Genomic DNA, 20982 nt, shown 5'->3' with positions numbered 1-20982 from the left:
ATGCGCCGTTTTGTGGGCGGTCTTATTTACGTGGCTCACCTTCGGCAGCGTCTTCTCGCCGTCATCTTTGTGGTAGCGGTGTAGCGTGCAAGGACGGGGGGTGGGAGAAGTGTCAAAAGATGGAGCTAACTGTTTTAATGACATTCAGACTTTACTTCAATCAATAACGGAGCAGCATTTCCTCATCCGGAAACAACAACAAGAAATGTGTCCCCTAAAAACCGTCCAACTGGAATTTTAATAACTAAAGTTCCTTGGGTGAATAATGTAAACTCACTACACCGGTATGTTTTAGCGCTTTCATGGCGAGTTTACTGAGAGATATAAGTAAGAACTTTACACTACTTTATATTAGAAATGGCAACAGCGGAGGATGAATGTGCCATAACAAGAAGATAGAGAAAAAGAAAAAGCTTATCGACTACAGTGTCGGCATGGACTACAAAGGCGGACGCGTGCAATTTTTCAGGACTTCTGCAGATCCCAAATACAGATCAGCAGGTACCAAAAGGTAAGAAAAGTTGCTTTTGCATGATATTGCGAAACAAAACTCCAGATAATATGTCTTACCTTATACACACACCATAATAATACTCGTATGTTTAATCCGCCGACAATCCATCAAGCGGTGAGGCTTCATAGCTTACCAAAGTCGTACTAAAACATTTTTGATAAATTTTTGAGCGTTGTGTGTAATGTTCTATATTTTCAATGGAACATATAAAATGTTGGTGTTGTTTACTTGAGTTATATTGCCATCATAGTGCAGTCTACACTTATCCCTTATGTTTGACTGCCATCTACTGGTCACACTTATTACACCATGTACCAAATAAAATTGCTTCGAGGTCGGTAAGCAAAAGCAAAATAATTCCGTACATTAGGCACACTGGGTTACAAGGCGCACTGTCGAGTTTTGAGAAAAAAAATGGATTTTATGTGCGCCTTATAGTCCGGAAAATACGGTATATAGGAAGGTTGCATATAACGTCACATTCGTTTTTCTTCTTCGCGGCCTAATTCACACGATGGTCAAGCAGCTTGCGCGTAGCATTAAAACAAGTGAGAGTGAGTGTAGAGTTTGAGCAAGAAATGTCGTAATGCTGTTCTGTTCTTGGGTGTTCCAGTTGTTCAAATAGAGAGATAGGAAAGCGCTCTCATAGAGTCCCAAAAGAAGTGGTTCGTAAAGGTAATAAAGGGACGAAAGTGCGTCGAAGGAAATATCACTTTCAACATATAATAATAATAATTAGCTTTATTGTCTCCGAGGAGACATTTGTCTTGAACATCATACAAACATACATACATACATACATACATATATACATACATACATACATACATACATACATACAGTCCATCCGACAATACAGTGACGACAGTGAACAGTGCGCAGGTATATCAGTTAGTTATGAGATCACACATTACACGCCCCCCGGTTTTGCACTATCCCAAAATTGCACTCATTATTGCATTCGGTTATTACAGTAGTTTTCTGTTAAGTGCTTTAATTGCCAGCGGGACAAAGGAAAATCTATACCTGTTGAGTTTGTATGTTGCTGTTCTGCACCGTTTACCATTTGGCATCAACACAATTTCACTGTGAAGTATGTGATGTGGGTCACGGGTGATTTTAAGACCCTGCTTCCTCACGGTCTTGTCGAATATTTATTGAAGGGAAAAAGGGAGCTGCATGCCAATTGTTTTACCAGCCCTCTTGATAAGGTTTTGAAGTTGGGTTTTGAGTTTGACAGACAGATTTCCAAACCATGTGAAGATGCCATAACGGATGACAGATTCAATGTTTTCCTTATCCATCCATCCATCCATCTATCCATCCTCTTCCGCTTATCCGAGGTCGGGTCGCTGGGGCAGCAGCCTAAGCAGGGAAGCCCAGACTTCCCTCTCCCCAGCCACCTCATCCAGCTCTTCCCGGGGGATCCCGAGACGTTCCCAGGCCAGCCGGGAGACATAGTCTTCCCGACGTGTCCTGGGTCTTCCCCGTGGCCTCCTACCGGTCGGACGTGCCCTATACACCTCCCTAGGGAAGCGTTCGGGTGGCATCCTAACCAGATGCCCGAACCACGTCATCTGGCTCCTCTCGATGTGGAGGAGCAGCGGCTTTACTTTGAGTTCCTCCCGGATGACAGAGCTTCTCACCCTATCTCTAAGGAAGAGCCCCGCCACCCGGCGGAGGAAACTCATTTCGGCCGCTTGTACCCGTGATCGTGTCCTTTCAGTCATAACCCAAAGCTCATGACCATAGGTGAGGATGGTAACGTAGATCGACCGGTAAATTGAGAGCTTTGCCTTCCGGCTCAGCTCCTTCTTCACCACAACGGATCGATACAGCGTCCGCATTACTGAAGACGCCGCACCGATTCGCCTGTCGATCTCACGATCCACTCGTCCCTCACTCGTGAACAAGACTCCGAGGTACTTGAACTCCTCCACTTGGGGCAGAGTCTCCTCCGCAACCCGGAGATGGCACTCCACCCTTTTCCGGGCGAGAACCATGGACTCGGACTTGGAGGTGCTGATTCTCATCCCAGTTGCTTCACACTCAGCTGCGAACCGATAACCTGGCCAGATGAAGCCATCAGGACCACATCATCTGCAAAAAGCAGAGACCTAATCCTGCAGCCACCAAACTACATCCCCTCAACGCCTTGACTGCGCCTAGAAATTCTGTCCATAAAAGTTATGAACAGAATCGGTTTGCCTTATCAAATAACATCATGATATTGCTTACCACACCGTGGACCCTGAGCCACCTTAGAAAGTGCAGGCGTTAATATGGGAGCAAACACATTGTGGAATACAATCGGACCACTCGTGTCTGCAGCGATCACTTTGTAAAATGTTTGAATATTAGATTTGTTTGAGAAAGTTTCTGTGATGCAATGAAGTTTATTCTCTATTATATTAGTAGTGTTTGATTGCAGATCTAAACGTAAACAAAGGACAAGAGATCGCATTAGTTTGTGTTCTTTGGTGGTTTCTAGGCCTACATATAACTACGAAGACCTGATTGTGCAAATAAACTAACGACATGTTAAGTCTTAGGCTATGTCTATACTAAACCGGACAACCCCTTAAAGGAATAATCATTTAGCCGAAGCCCCCGTTTCAGCCAGACAATTCTTTACACGGGTAAGTGCGCCGTCTATTTCTTGAATCTCTGGCTCTTAGCTTTGTATGGACTCATCGATTGTTCACAAACTGAGTTCGGAGAGGAAGTGACGCCAGAAAGACCGCGCCCAGCACAGGAAGTGACGTCAGAAAGACGGCAGAGAGTCATCCAGACATCCCCGTGTGGAAATCACACATGAATACCTTAAGAGAAGCTAACGCGCGATTGCAGCTATTTCGGATACAACACATCTCAGACAGCAACATAGTCGGTTGAGCAACGGTTTTGGATAAGGCCTGGAAGAACGGCAGCCTGGTGGGATATGTTTGTCAAGAGTGTGTTGTGACGGAGGAACGGCAAGAGAACTTTCGAACGTCCAGGTCAGCTGTGATTCTACTTAGCAAAAAACGTTGTCAATTTGTCGAAGGGGAGACAACGACAGACTACGGAAAACAGCGAATACATTTGGACTGGCAAAGCAGACTACTACTAGTTATTGTCCGCGATGTATGTCAAGTGATTTAATCAACGTCTAGCTTTGTACTCCATAACTATTGTAAAGAAATGAAGTGGTTGCGGCCGTCAAGTACGACAGCCAATTTCAGCCTACAAGCACAGTGTCCTGACCAGATATCTAGATCCCTAGATCGATTGTTGTAAAATGTTCTTTATCACATTGATTACTTTCACACGTCCATTAAAGATATGATTCATGTATGATAGTTCAGGTGTGATTCACTACAATAGCCTACACAGACCTGGGCATTCGGCGGCCTGCGGGCCACATCCGGCGGCCCGTGGGCCACAACCGGCCTGCGTGAGGCCAATCATAAATTACAAAATACATTTTAAAAAGTATCTATGTCATGCATGCAATACAACTGTGCTGCTTTTATTTTGAAAATTGTTATTTATTGGACGTATGTCCGGGTGTAACCTGTGAGTGAAGGTGCACAGGGACAAGCAATGCCCAGTTACCACCGAGATGTCAGCTCACGCTAAAAAAAGAAAAGTTGATGACGAATGCCGTGTTTTCAACAAGACATGGACTGCCAAGTATTTCTTTACAGAATGAAAGGTAAAGCCGTGTGCTTAATGTGTGGTACACAGGTTGCTGTGTTTAAAGAATATAATTTGAATCGCCACTACACGACGAAGCACGAGGAAAAATACCGTAATCTGTCTGATGAAGAGCGCGCAAGGGAGGCTGATGCGTTGATGGTAAAACTGCAAACCCAACAAGGACTTTTTGCCAAATTTCACAACCCCAGAGATGCAGCCGTCAGGACAAGTTTTGTAATTTCTCACAAAATCGCCAGAAAAAGTAAGGCGTTTTCTGACGGAGAGTTTATTACGGAGTGCTTATTGGACTCTGTTGCGCTGATATGCCCGGAGAAGAGGGGCGCATTTGAGAACGTGTCCCTCTCCCGACGCACTGTAACGAGGCGGGTTGAGACCATCGCTGGAAACTTGGAGCTTCAGCTGAAGAACAGAACGCCCGACTGTTTTTCGCTGGCGTTGGATGAGAGCTGCGATGTACGTGACACCGCCCAGCTGCTCATCTTCTTACGTGGGATAACTGCAGACTTTCAAATCACAGAGGAGCTGGCAGCCATGCAGTCAATTAAAGAGACAACCACAGGTAATGGCTTGTTCACATAGGTAAAAGCGTGTTTGGACATATTAGGACTGAAATGGGACAAGCTGGCAGGTGTGACAACAGATGGTAGGTCATGCTGCGCCGGCGGACGGCGGGGGGAGGGGGTCTTAAACGATGGCATTGTTGTGTGTGGACACGGATAAGGTTAGGTGGGAATGTCACATCTCGGTCTGGTGGATCTCCAGACCTAGTGGGTTTTTACACAGATGATGTTCATCGCCGTTTGTCACGTGGTTTGTTGCCTGGTTGACCGTCCAAGGTGCTCATCCCCCGCCGACCCTGTATCCCCTGAGGGTATTTCTCATTGAAACTCGGACAAAGGACAAAGGACAATTGATCTACTACCGCAGAGTGTACTTCACCTTTCACCCAAAGTCAACTGGGATAGGCTCTGGCTGACCAGTGACCCTATTGAAGGAAACTGATGAATAAATGGTCGGCAAAGTTCAGACCACCACAGTATGCATTGCAACAGATTTGTGCATGATTAGACAAACATATACATTACAAGGTTGTGCTGTCCATAGAATGAGAATCATAATTCTGGTCTTTTTGTGAGCATGACAACATTTAACTAGTGTCACCGTTGGCAAACCACGGGTTAACAGTTTCCACAAAATGAAGGGATGGATTTGTTGCTGAAAGAAATGTGCACTGTCGTTCAAAAGATGAAGTTGCACAACATCATATCACATCCGTTATCGATAAAAAGCTGTTTCGGCTAACACCAAAAGTTGCACAACCAAACTCTTACACACTAAAAAACGTTGGGTTAAAAAATAACCCAATTTTAACCCAACTGCTGGTTCAGAAAAGGACAAACCCCTTATTTGAGTTATTTTTACTCAACATTTTGGGTAGATTTTTTCAACCCAACTTTTGCGTTGAATTATTTAACCAAAAAGTTGATTTATGATAACTTAATGTTGGGTTATTCCCAACCAAACTATAGGGTTGAATTATTTGACCCAAAAGTTGAGTTATGATAACTTAATGTTGGGTTATTCCCAATCAAACTATTGGGTTGCATTATTTAACCCAAAAGTTGAGTTATGCTAACTCAATGTTGGTTGATTCATAACCCAACTATTGGGTTGAATTTATTTAACACAAAAGCTGAGTTATGCTCACTACAATGTTGGGTTATTCCAAACCCAACTGTTGGGTTGTGCAATTTAGCGCTCTTTGAACCAATAGTTGGTTAAAAATTTGACATTTTACTGCTGGTTTGTCCTACTCCTTCTCAACTACTGATCAACATTATTTTTATTCCATTAAAATAATACCCTTATAACCCAAAAATGAACTCCAAAATTTAACCCAACACTCGCAATTCATAAATTGGGTTATCAAAATAGCCCAGCATTTTTTAGGGTATACACACACAAAAATGTTGGGTTTAAAAACAACCCAATTTTAACCCAACTGCTGGTTCAGAAAAGGACAAGCCCCTTATTTGAGTTATTCTAACTCAACATTTTGGGTAAACTTTTTCAACCCAACTTTTGCATTGAATTATTTAACCAAAAAGTTGAGTTATGATAACTTAATGTTGGGTTATTCCCCACCAAACTATCGTGTTGAATTATTTGACCCGAAAGTTGAGTTATGATAACTTAATGTTGGGTTATTCCCAATCAAACTATTGGGTTGCATTATTTAACCCAAAAGTTGAGTTATGCTAACTCAATGTTGGTTGATTCATAACCCAACTATTGGGTTGAATTTATTTAACACAAAAGCTGAGTTATGCTCACTACAATGTTGGGTTATTCTAAACCCAACTGTTGGGTTGTGCAATTTAGCGCTCTTTGAACCAATAGTTGGTTAAAAATTTGACATTTTACTGCTGGTTTGTCCTACTCCTTCTCAACTACTGATCAACATTATTTTTATTCCATTAAAATAATACCCTTATAACCCAAAAATGAACTCCAAAATTTAACCCAACACTCGCAATTCATAAATTGGGTTATCAAAATAGCCCAGCATTTTTTAGGGTATACACACACAAAAATGTTGGGTTTAAAAACAACCCAATTTTAACCCAACTGCTGGTTCAGAAAAGGACAAGCCCCTTATTTGAGTTATTCTAACTCAACATTTTGGGTAAACTTTTTCAACCCAACTTTTGCATTGAATTATTTAACCAAAAAGTTGAGTTATGATAACTTAATGTTGGGTTATTCCCCACCAAACTATCGTGTTGAATTATTTGACCCGAAAGTTGAGTTATGATAACTTAATGTTGGGTTATTCCCAACCAAAATATTGGGTTGCATTATTTAACCCAAAAGTTGAGTTATGCTAATTCAATGTTGGTTGATTCATAACCCAACTATTGGGTTGACTGTATTTAACACAAAAGCTGTGTTATGCTCACTACAATGCTGGGTTATTCCAAACCCAACTGTTGGGTTGCGCAATTTAGCGCTCCTTGACCCAATAGTTAATTAAAAATTATGAATGTTACTGCTGGTTTGTCCTACTCCTTCTCAACTACTGATCAATATTATTTTTATTCCATTAAAATAATACCCTTATAACCCAAAAAATGAATTGCTCTTCATAAAAATAACTCCAAAATTGAACCCAACACTCGCAACTCATAAATTGGGTTATCAAAATAACCCAGCATTTTTTAGTGTATACACACAAAAAAATGTTGGGTTTAAAAACAACCCAATTTTAACCCAACTGCTGGTTCAGAAAAGGACAAGCCCCTTATTTGAGTTATTTTAACTCAACATTTTGGGGTAATTTTTTCAACCCAACTTTTGCGTTGAATTATTTAATCAAAAAGTTGATTTATGATGACTTAATGTTGGGTTATTCCCCACCAAACTATCTGGTTGAATTATTTAACCCAAAAGTTGAGTTATGCTAACTCATTGTTGGTTGATTCATAACCCAACTATTGGGTTGAATTTATTTAACACAAAAGCTGAGTTATGCTCACTACAATGTTGGGTCATTCCAAACCCAACTGTTGGGTTGCGCAATTTAGCGCTCCTTGACCCAATAGTTAATTTAAAAATTATGAATGTTACTGCTGGTTTGTCCTACTCCTTCTCAACTACTGATCAACATTATTTTTATTCCATTAAAATAATACCCTTGTAACCCAAAAAATGGATTGTTCTTCATAAAAATAACTCCAAAATTTAACCCAACACTCGCAACTCATGAATTGGGTTATCAAAATAACCCAGCATTTTTTAGTGTATACACACAAAAAAATGTTGGGTTTAAAAACAACCCAATTTTAACTGGTTAAAAAGGACAAGCCCCTTATTTTAGTTATTCTAACCCAACATTTTGGGTTAATTTTTTCAACCCAACTTTTGTGTTGAATTATTTACCAAAAAGTTGCATTATGATAACTTAATGTTGGGCTATTCTCCGCCAAACTATTGGGTTGAATTATTTAACCAAAAAGTTGAGTTATGATAACTTAATGTTGGGTTATTCCCTACCAAACTATTGGGTTGAATTATTTAACACAAAAGTTAAGTTATGCTAACTCATTGTTGGTTGATTCATAAACCAACTATTGGGTTGAATTTATTTAACACAAAAGCTGAGTTATGCTCACTACAATGTTGGGTTATTCCAAACCCAACTGTTGGGTTGCGTAATTTAGCGCTCCTTGACCCAATAGTTGTTAAAAATTAGGGATGTCCGATAATGGCTTTTTACCGATATCCGATATTCCGATATTGTCCAACTCTTTAATTATCGATACCGATATCAACCGATACCGATATCAACCGATATATACAGTCGTGGAATTAACACATTATTATGCCTAATTTGAACAACCAGGTATGGTGAAGATAAGGTCCTTTTTTTAAAAATTAATAAAATAAAATAAGATAAATAAATTAAAAACATTTTCTTGAATAAAAAAGAAAGTAAACCAATATAAAAACAGTTACATAAAAACTAATAATTAATGAAAATGAGTAAAATTAACTGTTAAAGGTTAGTACTATTAGTGGACCAGCAGCACGCACAATCGTGTGTGCTTACGGACTGTATCCCTTGCAGACTGTATTGATATATATTGATATATAATGTAGGAACCAGAATATTAATAACAGAAAGAAACAACCCCTTTGTGTGAATGAGTGTGAATGGGGGAGGGAGGTTTTTTGGGTTGGTGCACTAATTGTACCAACCCAATCTTGTGTTTTTTATGTTGATTTAATTAAAAAAAAATAAATAAATAAATAAATAAATAAAAACGATGCCGATAATAAAAAAACAATACCGATATTTTCCGATATTATATTTTAAAGCATGCCGATATTATCGGACATCTCTATTAAAAATGATACATTTTACTGCTGGTTTGTCCTACTCCTTCTCAACTACTGATCAACATTATTTTTATTACATTAAAATATACTCAAAAGCAAGATATGAGTGACATTTGTTTTTTTTTACAAGTTCTATACAGCATGCGCAATTATTTTCATGTACATAAGATGTGTGATTGTAAATAATGTAAATGAGATTAATCCTTAATAAAATTCCCTTAAAAAAAAAAAGCCTTTCACCCAAATATGCGTTACTCATTGAAAAACAACCCAAAAAATGCTTCATAGTTTTGAAAACCCAGAAATTGAGTTAAAATAATACACTTATAACCCAAATAATTGGTTGCTCTTCATAAAAATAACTCCAAAATTTAACCCAACACTCGCAACTCATAAATTGGGTTATCGAAATAACCCAGCAATTTTTTAGCGTGTACAAGCACATCAAAAATTGGCATTGTACTTTAGGGTCCACTTTGTCACCTTGTGACTACATGATGTTTGATACAATTCATGAAAACGGGCACCCTCCGTCAAACTCAAGGCCAATTAGCTCGGTACTCCAAAGCCGCTACTGTTTAATGTTTGCCGGTGTTTGTTGTTTACGCGTCTCAACAATTTGCTGCAGACAGAAAAACATGTTTGTTATTGTGTGTGGTCCCCATGAGACTTCTGCACTCTTAATTGTTCTCGAGGGAGAACCAAGATAATGACCTGTTGACCATCTATCTAGCAGCTAAATATATACAATGTTTCATGGGACACTTTCATCCAAACACAGTATTGCAATTGCATCACATGATGTTTTTATGCCTTCCACGTTTAACATCCATTGATTAATATAAAAACACAGAGGTTATGGCGACAATCCTACATTACACTAAACAGTGCTGTCATTTTACTGCTTTGATTATGCGTCTATTTTCGATTGTTTTATGTGTCTCCTTTGGTTTCTTTAGTCCGGGGGTCTGCAACCTGCGGCTCCTCTTTAGCGCCTCCTGAGTGGCTCCCTGGAGCTTTTTCAAATATATATTGTTGTTTTAATAGGGTTTCTGTAGGAGGACAATATGACACAAACCTCCCTAATTGTTAGAAATCTCACTATTTATATTAAACATACTTTTCTGATGAGAGTATTTGGCAAGTGCCGTTTTGTCCTACTAATTTTGGCAGTCCTTGAACATGCATAACTTTCTCCAACAATGCCAGAGAAAGATAAGTTTTATGCCACTCCTTCTTTGTCTAATTTTGTCCACCAAACTTTTTATACTATGTGTGAATACACAAAGGTGAGCTTTGCTGATGTCATTGACTTGTGTGGAGTGCTAATCGGGCATATTTGGTCAGTGCATGACTGCAAGCTAATCGATGCTAACATGCTATTTAGGCTAGCCTAATGTACGTATTGCATCATTATGCCTCACTTGTGGGTATATTTGAGCTCATTTAATTTCCTTTACTTATGTCCTCTGTGTATTTAATTTATATCTGCATGTCTCATGACATATTATCTGTACGTAATATTGCCTGCATTTCTGTTAGTTGTTTGTGTGCCATGTTGTACCAGACCACAGCAAACGTTACCCAGCTTGCATAGATTGTTATAAATCCATTCGAAGAAGACAGCCTGCCATTTTCTTTACCTTGGACACACACATCTACTAGACCTTTGGCCATTCTAAGCCAGTAATTTAGAGGAGTTATCTCACCTTCTGAGAAGTCTGCGTTTTACTAGTGTTTTCCAATGTTGTAAAATGGGTAGAATAAATATTACATTTCAACATTTCTGTCAACAAAAATTTGTGTCAGCCTGCGACACATAGTCATTTTGATAGTAGGCTAATATAGCTAATATAGACACGTATATCATGTGTTGACTTTATTATATCACTTATGGAAGGCTTTTAATTCAAATCCAGACAGATTTATTTTTGTATTTTTGGTCCATTATGGCTCTTGCAACGTTTTTGGTTGCCGACCCCTGCTTTAGTCTCTCACACTAGAAACAACATATGCGAAAAGGTTACTGACATAAACCGTGCACCAACAAGAGGGTCTTCACAATGATGATCAATACATAAATTGTATTGAAAATCCTGCCTTTATTGAGAAAAGAATGCACTTTACTCGAGTTTTGAGTACTCATCAGGTGGGGACGTAACCATCACGATAATCGGGGGACTCTGTAAAACTGAAAAGATGACAAAGTAAAATAAAAAGCTGATCTTAAAATATTGGTGACATTTCTATAGATCAGGGGTGTCCAAAGTGCGGCACGGGAGCCATTTTCACCTTCTAAAAACACTATTACTAATAACAAATACATATAAAGTGGTGTAACAAAAGCAAATACCGTATCATTTTTTCCCTCAAAACTCGAAAGTGCGCCTAATAACCCGATGCGCCTAATGTACGGAATAATTCTGGTTTTGCTCACCGACCTCGAAGCAATTTTATTTGGTACATGGTGTAATGATAAGTGTGACCAGTAGATGGCAGTCAAACATAAGAGATACGTGGTAAGAGGTATGATGGCAATATCACTCAAGTAAACAACGCCAACATTTTATATGTTCCATTGGAAAATATAGAACATTACACACGGCGCTCAAAAATCTATCAAAATGTTTTAGTACGACTTTTGGTAAGCTATAAAGCTGCACCACTTGATGGATTTTCGGCGCATTAAACATACGAGTATTATTATGGTGTGTGTATAAGGTAAGCCATATCATCTGGTATTTTGTTTGGCAATATTATGCGAAAGCAACTTTTCTTACCTTTTAGTACCTGCTGATCTGTATTTGGGATCTGCATAAATCCTGAAAAATTGCGTGCGTCCGCCTTTGTAGTCCGTGACGATTCCGTAGTCGATAAGCTTCTTTTTTTCCCTCTATTTTCTAGTTATGTGACATTCATCCCTGCGATGAGGTGGCGACTTGTCCAGGGTGTACCCCACCTTCCGCCCGATTGTAGCTGAGATAGGCTCCAGCGCCCCCCGCAACCCCGAAGGGAATAAGCGGTAGTAAATGGATGGATGGATGTGACATTCATCCTCCACCGTTGCCATTTCTAATATAAAGTAGTGTATAGTTCTTACTTATATCTGTCAGTAAACTCGCAATGAAAGCGCTAAAACATACCGGTGTAGTGAGTTTATATTATTCACCCAAGGAACTTTAGTTATTAAAATTCCGGTTGGATGTTTTTTCACGGGACACATTTCCGGCCTTATTGTTGTTTCCGGATGAGGAGATGCTGCTCCGCTATTGATTGAAGTAAAGTCTGAATGTCATTAAAACAGTTAGCTCCATCTTTTGACACTTCTTCCACTCCTGTCCTTGCACGCTACACCGCTATAACAAAGATGACGGCGAAAAGACGCTGCCGAAGGTGTTTTCAATTTAGAAAAAAACCCTAATATATATATATATATATATATATATATATATATATATATATATATATATATATATATATATATATATATATATATATATATTTATTTTTTTATTTTTATTTTTTATTTTTTATTTTTATATATGTCTCCTTTAATGCGCCTTTTAATCCGGTGTGAAAAAAGATCAAAAATAGACCATTCATCGGCAGTGCGCCTTATAATCCGGTGCGCCCTATGGTTAGGTGAATACGGTAGGTGAAAAAGTAGAAATTTTGGCGCTTAAAATATGAAGATGGCATTCAGAATTTGGCCCTGCGATGAGGTGGCGACTTGTCCAGGGTGTACCCCGCCTTCCGCCCGATTGTAGCTGAGATAGGCTCCAGCGCCCCCCGCGACCCCAAAAGGGATAAGCGGTAGAAAATGGATGGATGGATGGCATTCAGAATTTTTTTTCTTAAAATTTTTTTTCTATTTTTGATAAGTTCTCCAAATGAAAAATATCAGAAAGACTCTCGCTTCCTTTGAATTTTCCGTGTACGGTCCTCAGTGGCAAAGGTTTGGACCCCTCTGTGTTTATCTGGCAGCACAAGCTCAGTCTGTTAGGACTTTGGAAACCAAGGGTCGTTGTTCGAATCCTGCTGCAGACAAGATAAATTAGGAAGTCATTGCAGGGGAGATGCGAGTCTGCATCCTAAGTAGTGTAGGGGTGCACTTGAGGAACTGACCTAATTCATTAATACTAACACGTGCAACATGTCTAAATCCATTTCCTTGATACCACATTTTGACATGTTTTTCCCACTTTGTATGTGATGTATCTTATATTCAGTAACATTTTTTGAGTGTTTGGTGCGCTTCTCATTCGATCCCATCGTGTTCGGTCCAAAATAAGAACGATTAAGTGAAAACTCTGAGTATGTAAACCTTTATATGAGGGAAATTTAGTGTTCTCTGTTCCAAAAAACGAGCGGTAAGTCAAACTCAGAGTTAGTTACAATAGCAACTTACTCTGTGAACTTGTAAAACTAGAGTTTTTTCATGTCTACTCCCTCCTAAAAAAGGTCACGGAAACTGTAAGACATGATGTTTGTTTTGCGTTGTAAACTGTAGATTTGATAAAAAAAAATAATAATGTGAGGAGGATTTTGAGGTCATGGTTAGTTAGATATGTCATCATTATATACAAATATATTGTTAAGAAATGTTCAAAATCCCTTGATTTTATTTTATTTGATCTAATATTAATTGGATTTGTTCGGACTAAAGAAAACATTTAAAAAAAAAAGAGAAATGTACGTTATTTTGTTTGTTATTATTGTGAATATAATGAAAACCTGTGATATATACTGTTAGCAAAAAAGAAAAAAAAATTCTATTTACCTTGATTTCAAATATGTGTTCTGTCTTGGTCCTAATTAAATTATCTATATGGTTTTTGTTTTTTTTTATTAAAAAGTAGATTTTTGGGGGTTTTCATAAATGTAACAATAACTATATAATTTTGTATAACTTTAAGAACAATTTCTGAGATTTTAGTACATACTATTTACATTATGATAAGCAAATGTGTCTAATATGCAGAGTGGCTGGTTATAAAATAAATAAATAAATAAATAAATAGAAATAAATATACATATATTTACTCTAGCAATAACTGTCTGTCACTTCAGTTCAATATTATTTTTCTATATTACTTTTTTTTCTAAAAAAATAAAGTTTTTAGTTCCAGCTGAAACAGAAAGACAGACTTTAATTGTGCCCTGTAATGGGATTGTGCGGAGCATTCACTTATATGACCCAATGCAAACAACTTTCCCTAGTCATGATGCAAAAAAAATTGAATTAAAAGAAAATCCAACCAACACAAAAAGTCAACACACAAGGTCACACGCAACACAACCTGTGTTATGTGTGACAATCATTGGTACTTTAACTTTTAACTTTAAAGGGGAACATTATCACAATTTCAGAATTGTTAAAACCATTAAAAATTAGTTCCCAGTGGCTTATTATATTTTTCGAAGTTTTTTTCAAAATTTTACCCATCACGCAATATCCCTAAAAAAAAGCTTCAAAGTGCCTGATTTTAACCACACGTCCATTTTCCTGTGACGTCACATAGTGAAGCCAACACAAACAAACATGGCGGAAAGAACAGCAAGCTATAGCGACATTAGCTCGGATTCAGACTCGGATTTCAGCGGCTTAAGCGATTCAACAGATTACGCATGTATTGAAACGGATGGTTGTAGTGTGGAGGCAGGTAGCGAAAACGAAATTGAAGAAGAAACTGAAGCTATTGAGCCATATCGGTTTGAACCGTATGCAAGCGAAACCGACGAAAACGACACGACAGCCAGCGACACGGGAGAAAGCGAGGACGAATTTGGCGATCGCCTTCTAACCAACGATTGGTATGTGTTTGTTTGGCATTAAAGGAAACTAACAAATATGAACTAGGTTTACAGCATATGAAATACATTTGGCAACAACATGCACTTTGAGAGTGCAGACAGCCCAATTTTCATCAATTAATATATTCTGTAGACATACCCTCATGTCAGCAGGCCAGGGAAGCTAGGGTCAATATTCTTCTCTTGATCATCTTCGGGACGGTGTGAGCCAAGACCTCCAGGGGGTTTAGCTCGCTCGTCTGCGGGAACAAACTGCCGCCATTGCTTGCCGTGCTAGCAAGGCCCTTTGTCCCTGAATTGCTCACACACTCCGGCAGATTCAATGGGGGTCTGGCGGCAGATTTCTTTGACTTTATCGTTGGAAATGCATCTGCTTTGAGTGTCGCAGGATATCCACACATTCTTGCCATCTCTGTCGTAGCATAGCTTTCGTCGGTAAAGTGTGCGGAACAAACGTCCAATTTTTTGCCACTTTCGCATCTTTGGGCCACTGGTGCAACTTGAATCCGTTCCTGTTCGTGTTGTTACACCCTCCGACAACACACCGACGAGGCATGATGTCTCCAAGGTACGGAAAACAGTCGAAAAAACGGAAAATAACAGAGCTGATTTGACTCGGTGTTTGAGAAAATGGCGGATTGCTTCCCGATGCGAGAGCGAATATTAGAAAGGCGTTTAATTTGCCAAAATTCACCCATTTAGAGTTCGGAAATCGGTTAAAAAAATATATGGTCTTTTTTCTGCAACATCAAGGTATATATTGACGCTTACATAGGTCTGGTGATAATGTTCCCCTTTAACTTTGAAATAAAACCTCTATGAATACTTAGGCCTACGAGGCTACTGTACTTTAATGTTGATCATTATGGTGGCACTTGGAGAACCAAGTGTTTTTTTGAAAGGGGTAAAAGTTCGACAACCGCTGATCTAAAACTAAAAAAAAAGTTTGAATTCTACTTGACTGGCATCTTCATGTCCCTCTCGGGCCTTCCGTGGAGGAGCTGACGAAAGAAGCCGTGACATGTCAACAACACCCAGCCATTGGTCGGCGTGACTCCCACAGGTGGTTGTGTCTTCTTAGAAAAAGGCTCGACGTTGACTCGCCGCCACTTCGCAGGGTCACCCGCGGGGGAGGAGGATGCACGCTAACGTGGCGGGTAATATCACCACCTGATCCATTTTTTCCCCCAGCTTTTCTACACACGATGGAAAATGTTTCCGTCGTCACTATGTTTACGCTCTCCGGTTTGAAGTTCACATATATGCAGCGGATGACTCTCTTCGTGCTGACGTTGCTGTGGTACATTCTGATCCTGCTGAGCAATATCAGCATGATTGTTGTCATAGTTACGGACAAAACCCTGCACCAGCCCATGTATGTGTTCTTGTGTAATCTGTGCATCAATGCTGTGTACGGAGCAGCTGGCTTCTACCCCAAGTTCCTCAAGGACCTCCTGTCATCGCAGGTCATTTCCTACGCAGGGTGCATGCTGCAGGGTTATGTCATCCATTCATCATCTTGCTGTGATTTTTCCATTTTAACTCTGATGGCGTACGACCGGTACGTGGCCATATGTCGACCTCTGGTTTACCACACTGTAATGAGCAAGCAGAGAGTTTCCGTCTTTGTGTTTTTCTCCTGGTTCGTGCCTTTGTACTGCATGTTTATGAACACCGCTACCCTGTTGGGGATAGAGTTGTGCGGCTCGTACATCAACAAGTTGTACTGCGTCAACTGGGTGGTGTTCAACTTGGCCTGCACGCCGCCCTACGCCAATGGTATTGTCACGGCCATCAACATCGCCATTTATTTTGTGCACTTTTTGTTCATCTTGGTGTCTTACCTGTACCTGATGAAGGTGTGCTTTTCATCCAGAGAGATGTGGATTAAGTTCATGCAGACCTGCTTCCCCCATTTAATCTGCCTTCTCACCTTTACGGTGACCTTGCTTTTGGATATTTTCTACATGCGGTTCGGTTCAGCCGACTTACCGCAGGATACGCACAATTTCATGACAATCTTATTCCTGCTCATTACCCCAGTTGTGAATCCCCTGATCTATGGTTTCAAACTCACAGGCATTCGCAACAGGGTTTTGAGCATTTTGCATGTCAAAAAGAAGATAAGCACATTTGTAATGTGAGCGGTGTACCTGGAAAATGCATTGTTTTGGACTCTATTCTAGTTAGCTCTTTTTAAACGTTGATATACTGAATTCTGTCTATTGTACCACTTTAGTGTGGGGAACATATTCACCATTAATTATTTGCTTATTAACATGCAAATTAGTAACATATTGGCTTTTAATTAGTCATTATTAAGTATTTATTAATGCCTTATTCCGCATGGCCTTATTATACAACCAGTAAGCCATTAAAAAAGAGTCTTCCCTCAATAACCTCAGAATTATTGCTTATTAGTAACCCTAACCCTAACCCTTATATGTTCCCCTATTGTCCAAATAACTCTAAATTAAGTATTTGTTACTTAGAATATGTTCCCCATACTAAAGTGTTACCCTGTCTATAATATTGTCTGTTTTTCAGTAATCTCTTTGAGTTTTTTTTCCCCCCACAGGGTTTCCCCACACAAAGTCCTCTGGTTGAATGCAGAGACACATGTCACTGTATATTTATATGTGATGAATAAAGTTGAATTCTTCTTCTAATACTTTATGTTGTTGTACCTTTGAATTAGGTGAATTGTTTGGTTAAATATAAAAAACAAAGGGCCCCATTCAGCAACCGTTCTTAATAACAAATTTTGTTTATTTCTCAGGCCCACTTACAAAGTTTTTAAGGAGATTTTTGTATTCACCAATGTTTTCTTAGCTGGGATTTGTTCGTAGGTAAGAACAAAATCTACAATGTAAATAGTCATGAAAATAAAGAAAACACATTGAATGATATATATATATGTATATATATATATATATATATATATATATATATATATATACCGGTATATATATATATATATCTACACACACACACAGCCCGGCCCAATTTTTTTCTTAATGGCCCCCGAGTCAAAAAGTTTGGGGACCCCTGCTATTGACTCTAAAAATACAATATCCCTATATTTCATAGCAGTTAACTGTTATTTCATAGTAAAGTGTTGGAATAATGATCTGTTATATGACAACAAATTATTGTAAATTCAAACTGATTTGTCTCCTAAGGGGAACTATGTTGCACACTCTATGCCTGGGGTGACCAAAGTGCGGCCCGGGGGCCATTTGCGGCTCGCAGATAATTTTTTTAACAGTCCTGGGCACATTCTAATAAGTACTATTTAAAAATATATAAATAAATAAAAAATTTGAATAAAAGAGCAAACAGGTGAAATGTAACGAGAAAAAGTTGCAATGTTGAGTCTTATAACACACAGGCTTTTTTTTTTCTTTCTTTAAAGCTCTGTTAACTCCAAAAATATCAATGCATCAAAATCAGTGTTGATATGAATTGTTGACCTATTCAAGGCTCCAATTATTTAACATCAAATATTCCACTGTGAAGTATTTTTTGGGGGGAAACGTTGCATATTTTGTGTGTTTGCCATATAAAAAACAAGGTTTTCTTTGATGGAAGGGGCATAAAACAAACAACAACAAAAAACGTGGAAAAAAACATAAAATTGACGGATGGATCTGAAGTTGATCTACAGTGACTTAAGTGTTGAAAGTAACAAAAGGTTTTATGAGTGGGGCCTTTTTGGATGCCCAAAAATATGATTGGGATTTTTCTTTTTTTTTTTGTCATTACTCAAAAACAAAAACTAAAAAAAAAGAATTAAAATCCATGCAGTTATAACGTATTGTACTATTTAAGTCTGTAATTACTTGACATTGAATATACTTGAACTTATAATTGTTTTTGTTATTGTTGAAATTAATTTTAAAAAATATAGGGTTTTCTTTGACCAACAGGACATAAACATACAGATAGACCTGATGTTGATCTACAGAAAAAAAAAGAAAAAAAAAGTAATTATTAGCAAAACAATATATATACATACATATATATTACAGCGTATAATTGAAATTGTATCCAATTGTGAATTTATAGCATTCAGCATTAACTTTGTTGTAATTAACCGTAAAAATCACAGCTCTGCAATTACATCAAATTACTCTAAAGATATTTTACGGTAATGTTACCGTGAAAGTAATGAAATTGTCATCCAGTAATTTGCTGTGAATTTACGATGAAAATATTTAGAATGTAGAGACTACAGTGGCTTTACATACTCGCTAATAACCACCTATTTTCCAGGACAAATGTTACAATATGAATGTGTGTGACAGACATTTTTTGTTGCTGCTGTTTAAGTTTATTTAATATGTTACATTACTTATTTTACATATTTTAATTTTTTCATTACAACATGCACGAAAAGGAATAGGAAGAAGCAGATCTTATTAGATATTTCCCCTTTTCCACTTCATAGCAATTACTAACACATTTGTTCACTTCCTGTTCTCAATTTGTAACACAATTCAAATCAATGAATACAATTAATTTGACATTTAATAAACATATAATTTGTCAATATACATCTAACTGACTTTCAAACTTTAATCATATAGCACTAGTTGTATTCCTATATTCAATTGAATAGACTGCAAAGATAAGATATTTAATGTTTGAACTGGAAAACTTTATTATTTTTTGCAAATATTAGCTCATTTGGAATTTGATGCATGCAAAATGCTTTTAAAAAAAGCTGGCACAAGTGGCAAAAAAAGACTGAGAAATTTGAGGAATGCTCATCAAACACTTATTTGGAACATCCCTCAGATGAACAGGCTAATTGGGAACAGGTGGGTGCCATGATTGGGTAACAAAGCAGCTTTCATGAAATGCTCAGTCATTCACAAACAAGGATGGGGCGAGGGTCACCACTTTGTGAACAAATGCGTGAGCAAATTGTTGAACAGTTTAAGAACATTATTTCTCAACCAGCTATTGCAACCATCTACGGGTAATAATATCATCAAAAGGTTCAGAGAATCTGGAGAAATCACTGCATGTAAGCAATGATATTATGGACCTTGGATCCCTCAGGCGGTACTGCATCAAAAAGCGACATCAGTGTGTAAAGGATATCATCACGTAGGCTCAGGAACACTTCAGAAAACCACTGTCAGTAACTACAGTTGGTCGCTACATCTGTAAGTGCAAGTTAAAACTCTACAATGAAAAGCGAAAGCCATTTATCAACAACACCCAGAAACGCTGCCGGCTTCGCTGGGCCCGAGCTCATCTAAGATGGACTGATGCAAAGTGGAAAAGTGTTCTGTGGTCTGACGAGTCCACATTTGAAATTGTTTTTGGAAACTGTGGACGTCGTGTCATCCGGACCAGAGAGGAAAAGAACCATCCGGATTATTATAGGCGCAAAGTTCAAAAGCCAGCATCTATAATGGTATGGGGGTGTATTAGTGCCCAAGGCATGGGTAACTTACACATCTGTGAAGGCACCATTAATGCTGAAAGGTACATACAGGTTTTGGAGCACCATATGTTGCCATCTAAGCAACGTTATCATGGACGCCCCTGCTTATTTCAGCAAGACAATGCCAAGCCCGTGTTACAACAGCGTGGCTTCATAGTAAAAGAGTGCGGGTACTAGACTGGCCTGCCTGTAGTCCAGACCTGTCTCCCATTGAAAATGCGTGGCGCAATATGAAGCCTAAAATACCACAACGGAGACCCCGGTCTGTTGAACAACTTAAGCTGTACATCAAGCAAGAATGGGAAATAATTCCACCTGAAAAGCTTCAAAAATTGGTCTCCTCAGTTCCCAAACGTTTACTGAGTGTTGTTAAAAGGAAAGGCCGTGTAACACACTGGTAAAGATGCCCCTGTGCCTACTTTTTTGCAATGTGTTGCTGCCATTAAATTCTAAGTTAATGATTATTTGCCAAAAAAAACATGTTTCTCAGTTCGATCATTAAATATCTTGTCTTTGCAGTGTATTCAATTGAATATAAGTTGAAAAGGATTTGCAAATCATTGTATTCTGTTTTTATTTACGATTTACACAATGT

At 38.5% G+C, this 20982-nt stretch overlaps 1 protein-coding gene across 1 annotated transcript; it reads left to right on the top strand.

Annotated features, from left to right (window-relative positions):
* Window positions 1-16134: 16134 nt before the first annotated feature.
* Window positions 16135-17073, top strand: LOC133574139 (olfactory receptor 5AR1-like). The gene has a single exon (XM_061926215.2). It carries the CDS (start codon window positions 16135-16137, stop codon window positions 17071-17073), a length of 939 nt encoding a protein of 312 aa, XP_061782199.1.
* Window positions 17074-20982: the final 3909 nt, after the last annotated feature.

This window comes from Nerophis lumbriciformis, linkage group LG31 (assembly GCF_033978685.3).
Source record: "Nerophis lumbriciformis linkage group LG31, RoL_Nlum_v2.1, whole genome shotgun sequence".
Classification (NCBI taxonomy): domain Eukaryota; kingdom Metazoa; phylum Chordata; class Actinopteri; order Syngnathiformes; family Syngnathidae; genus Nerophis; species Nerophis lumbriciformis.
This window is presented reverse-complemented; position numbering and strand designations above follow the sequence as displayed.

Bases quoted from the DNA above. Each gene is read 5' to 3' on its own strand.
- LOC133574139 (XM_061926215.2), top strand. From the start codon at position 16,135: ATGGAAAATGTTTCCGTCGTCACTATGTTTACGCTCTCCGGTTTGAAG.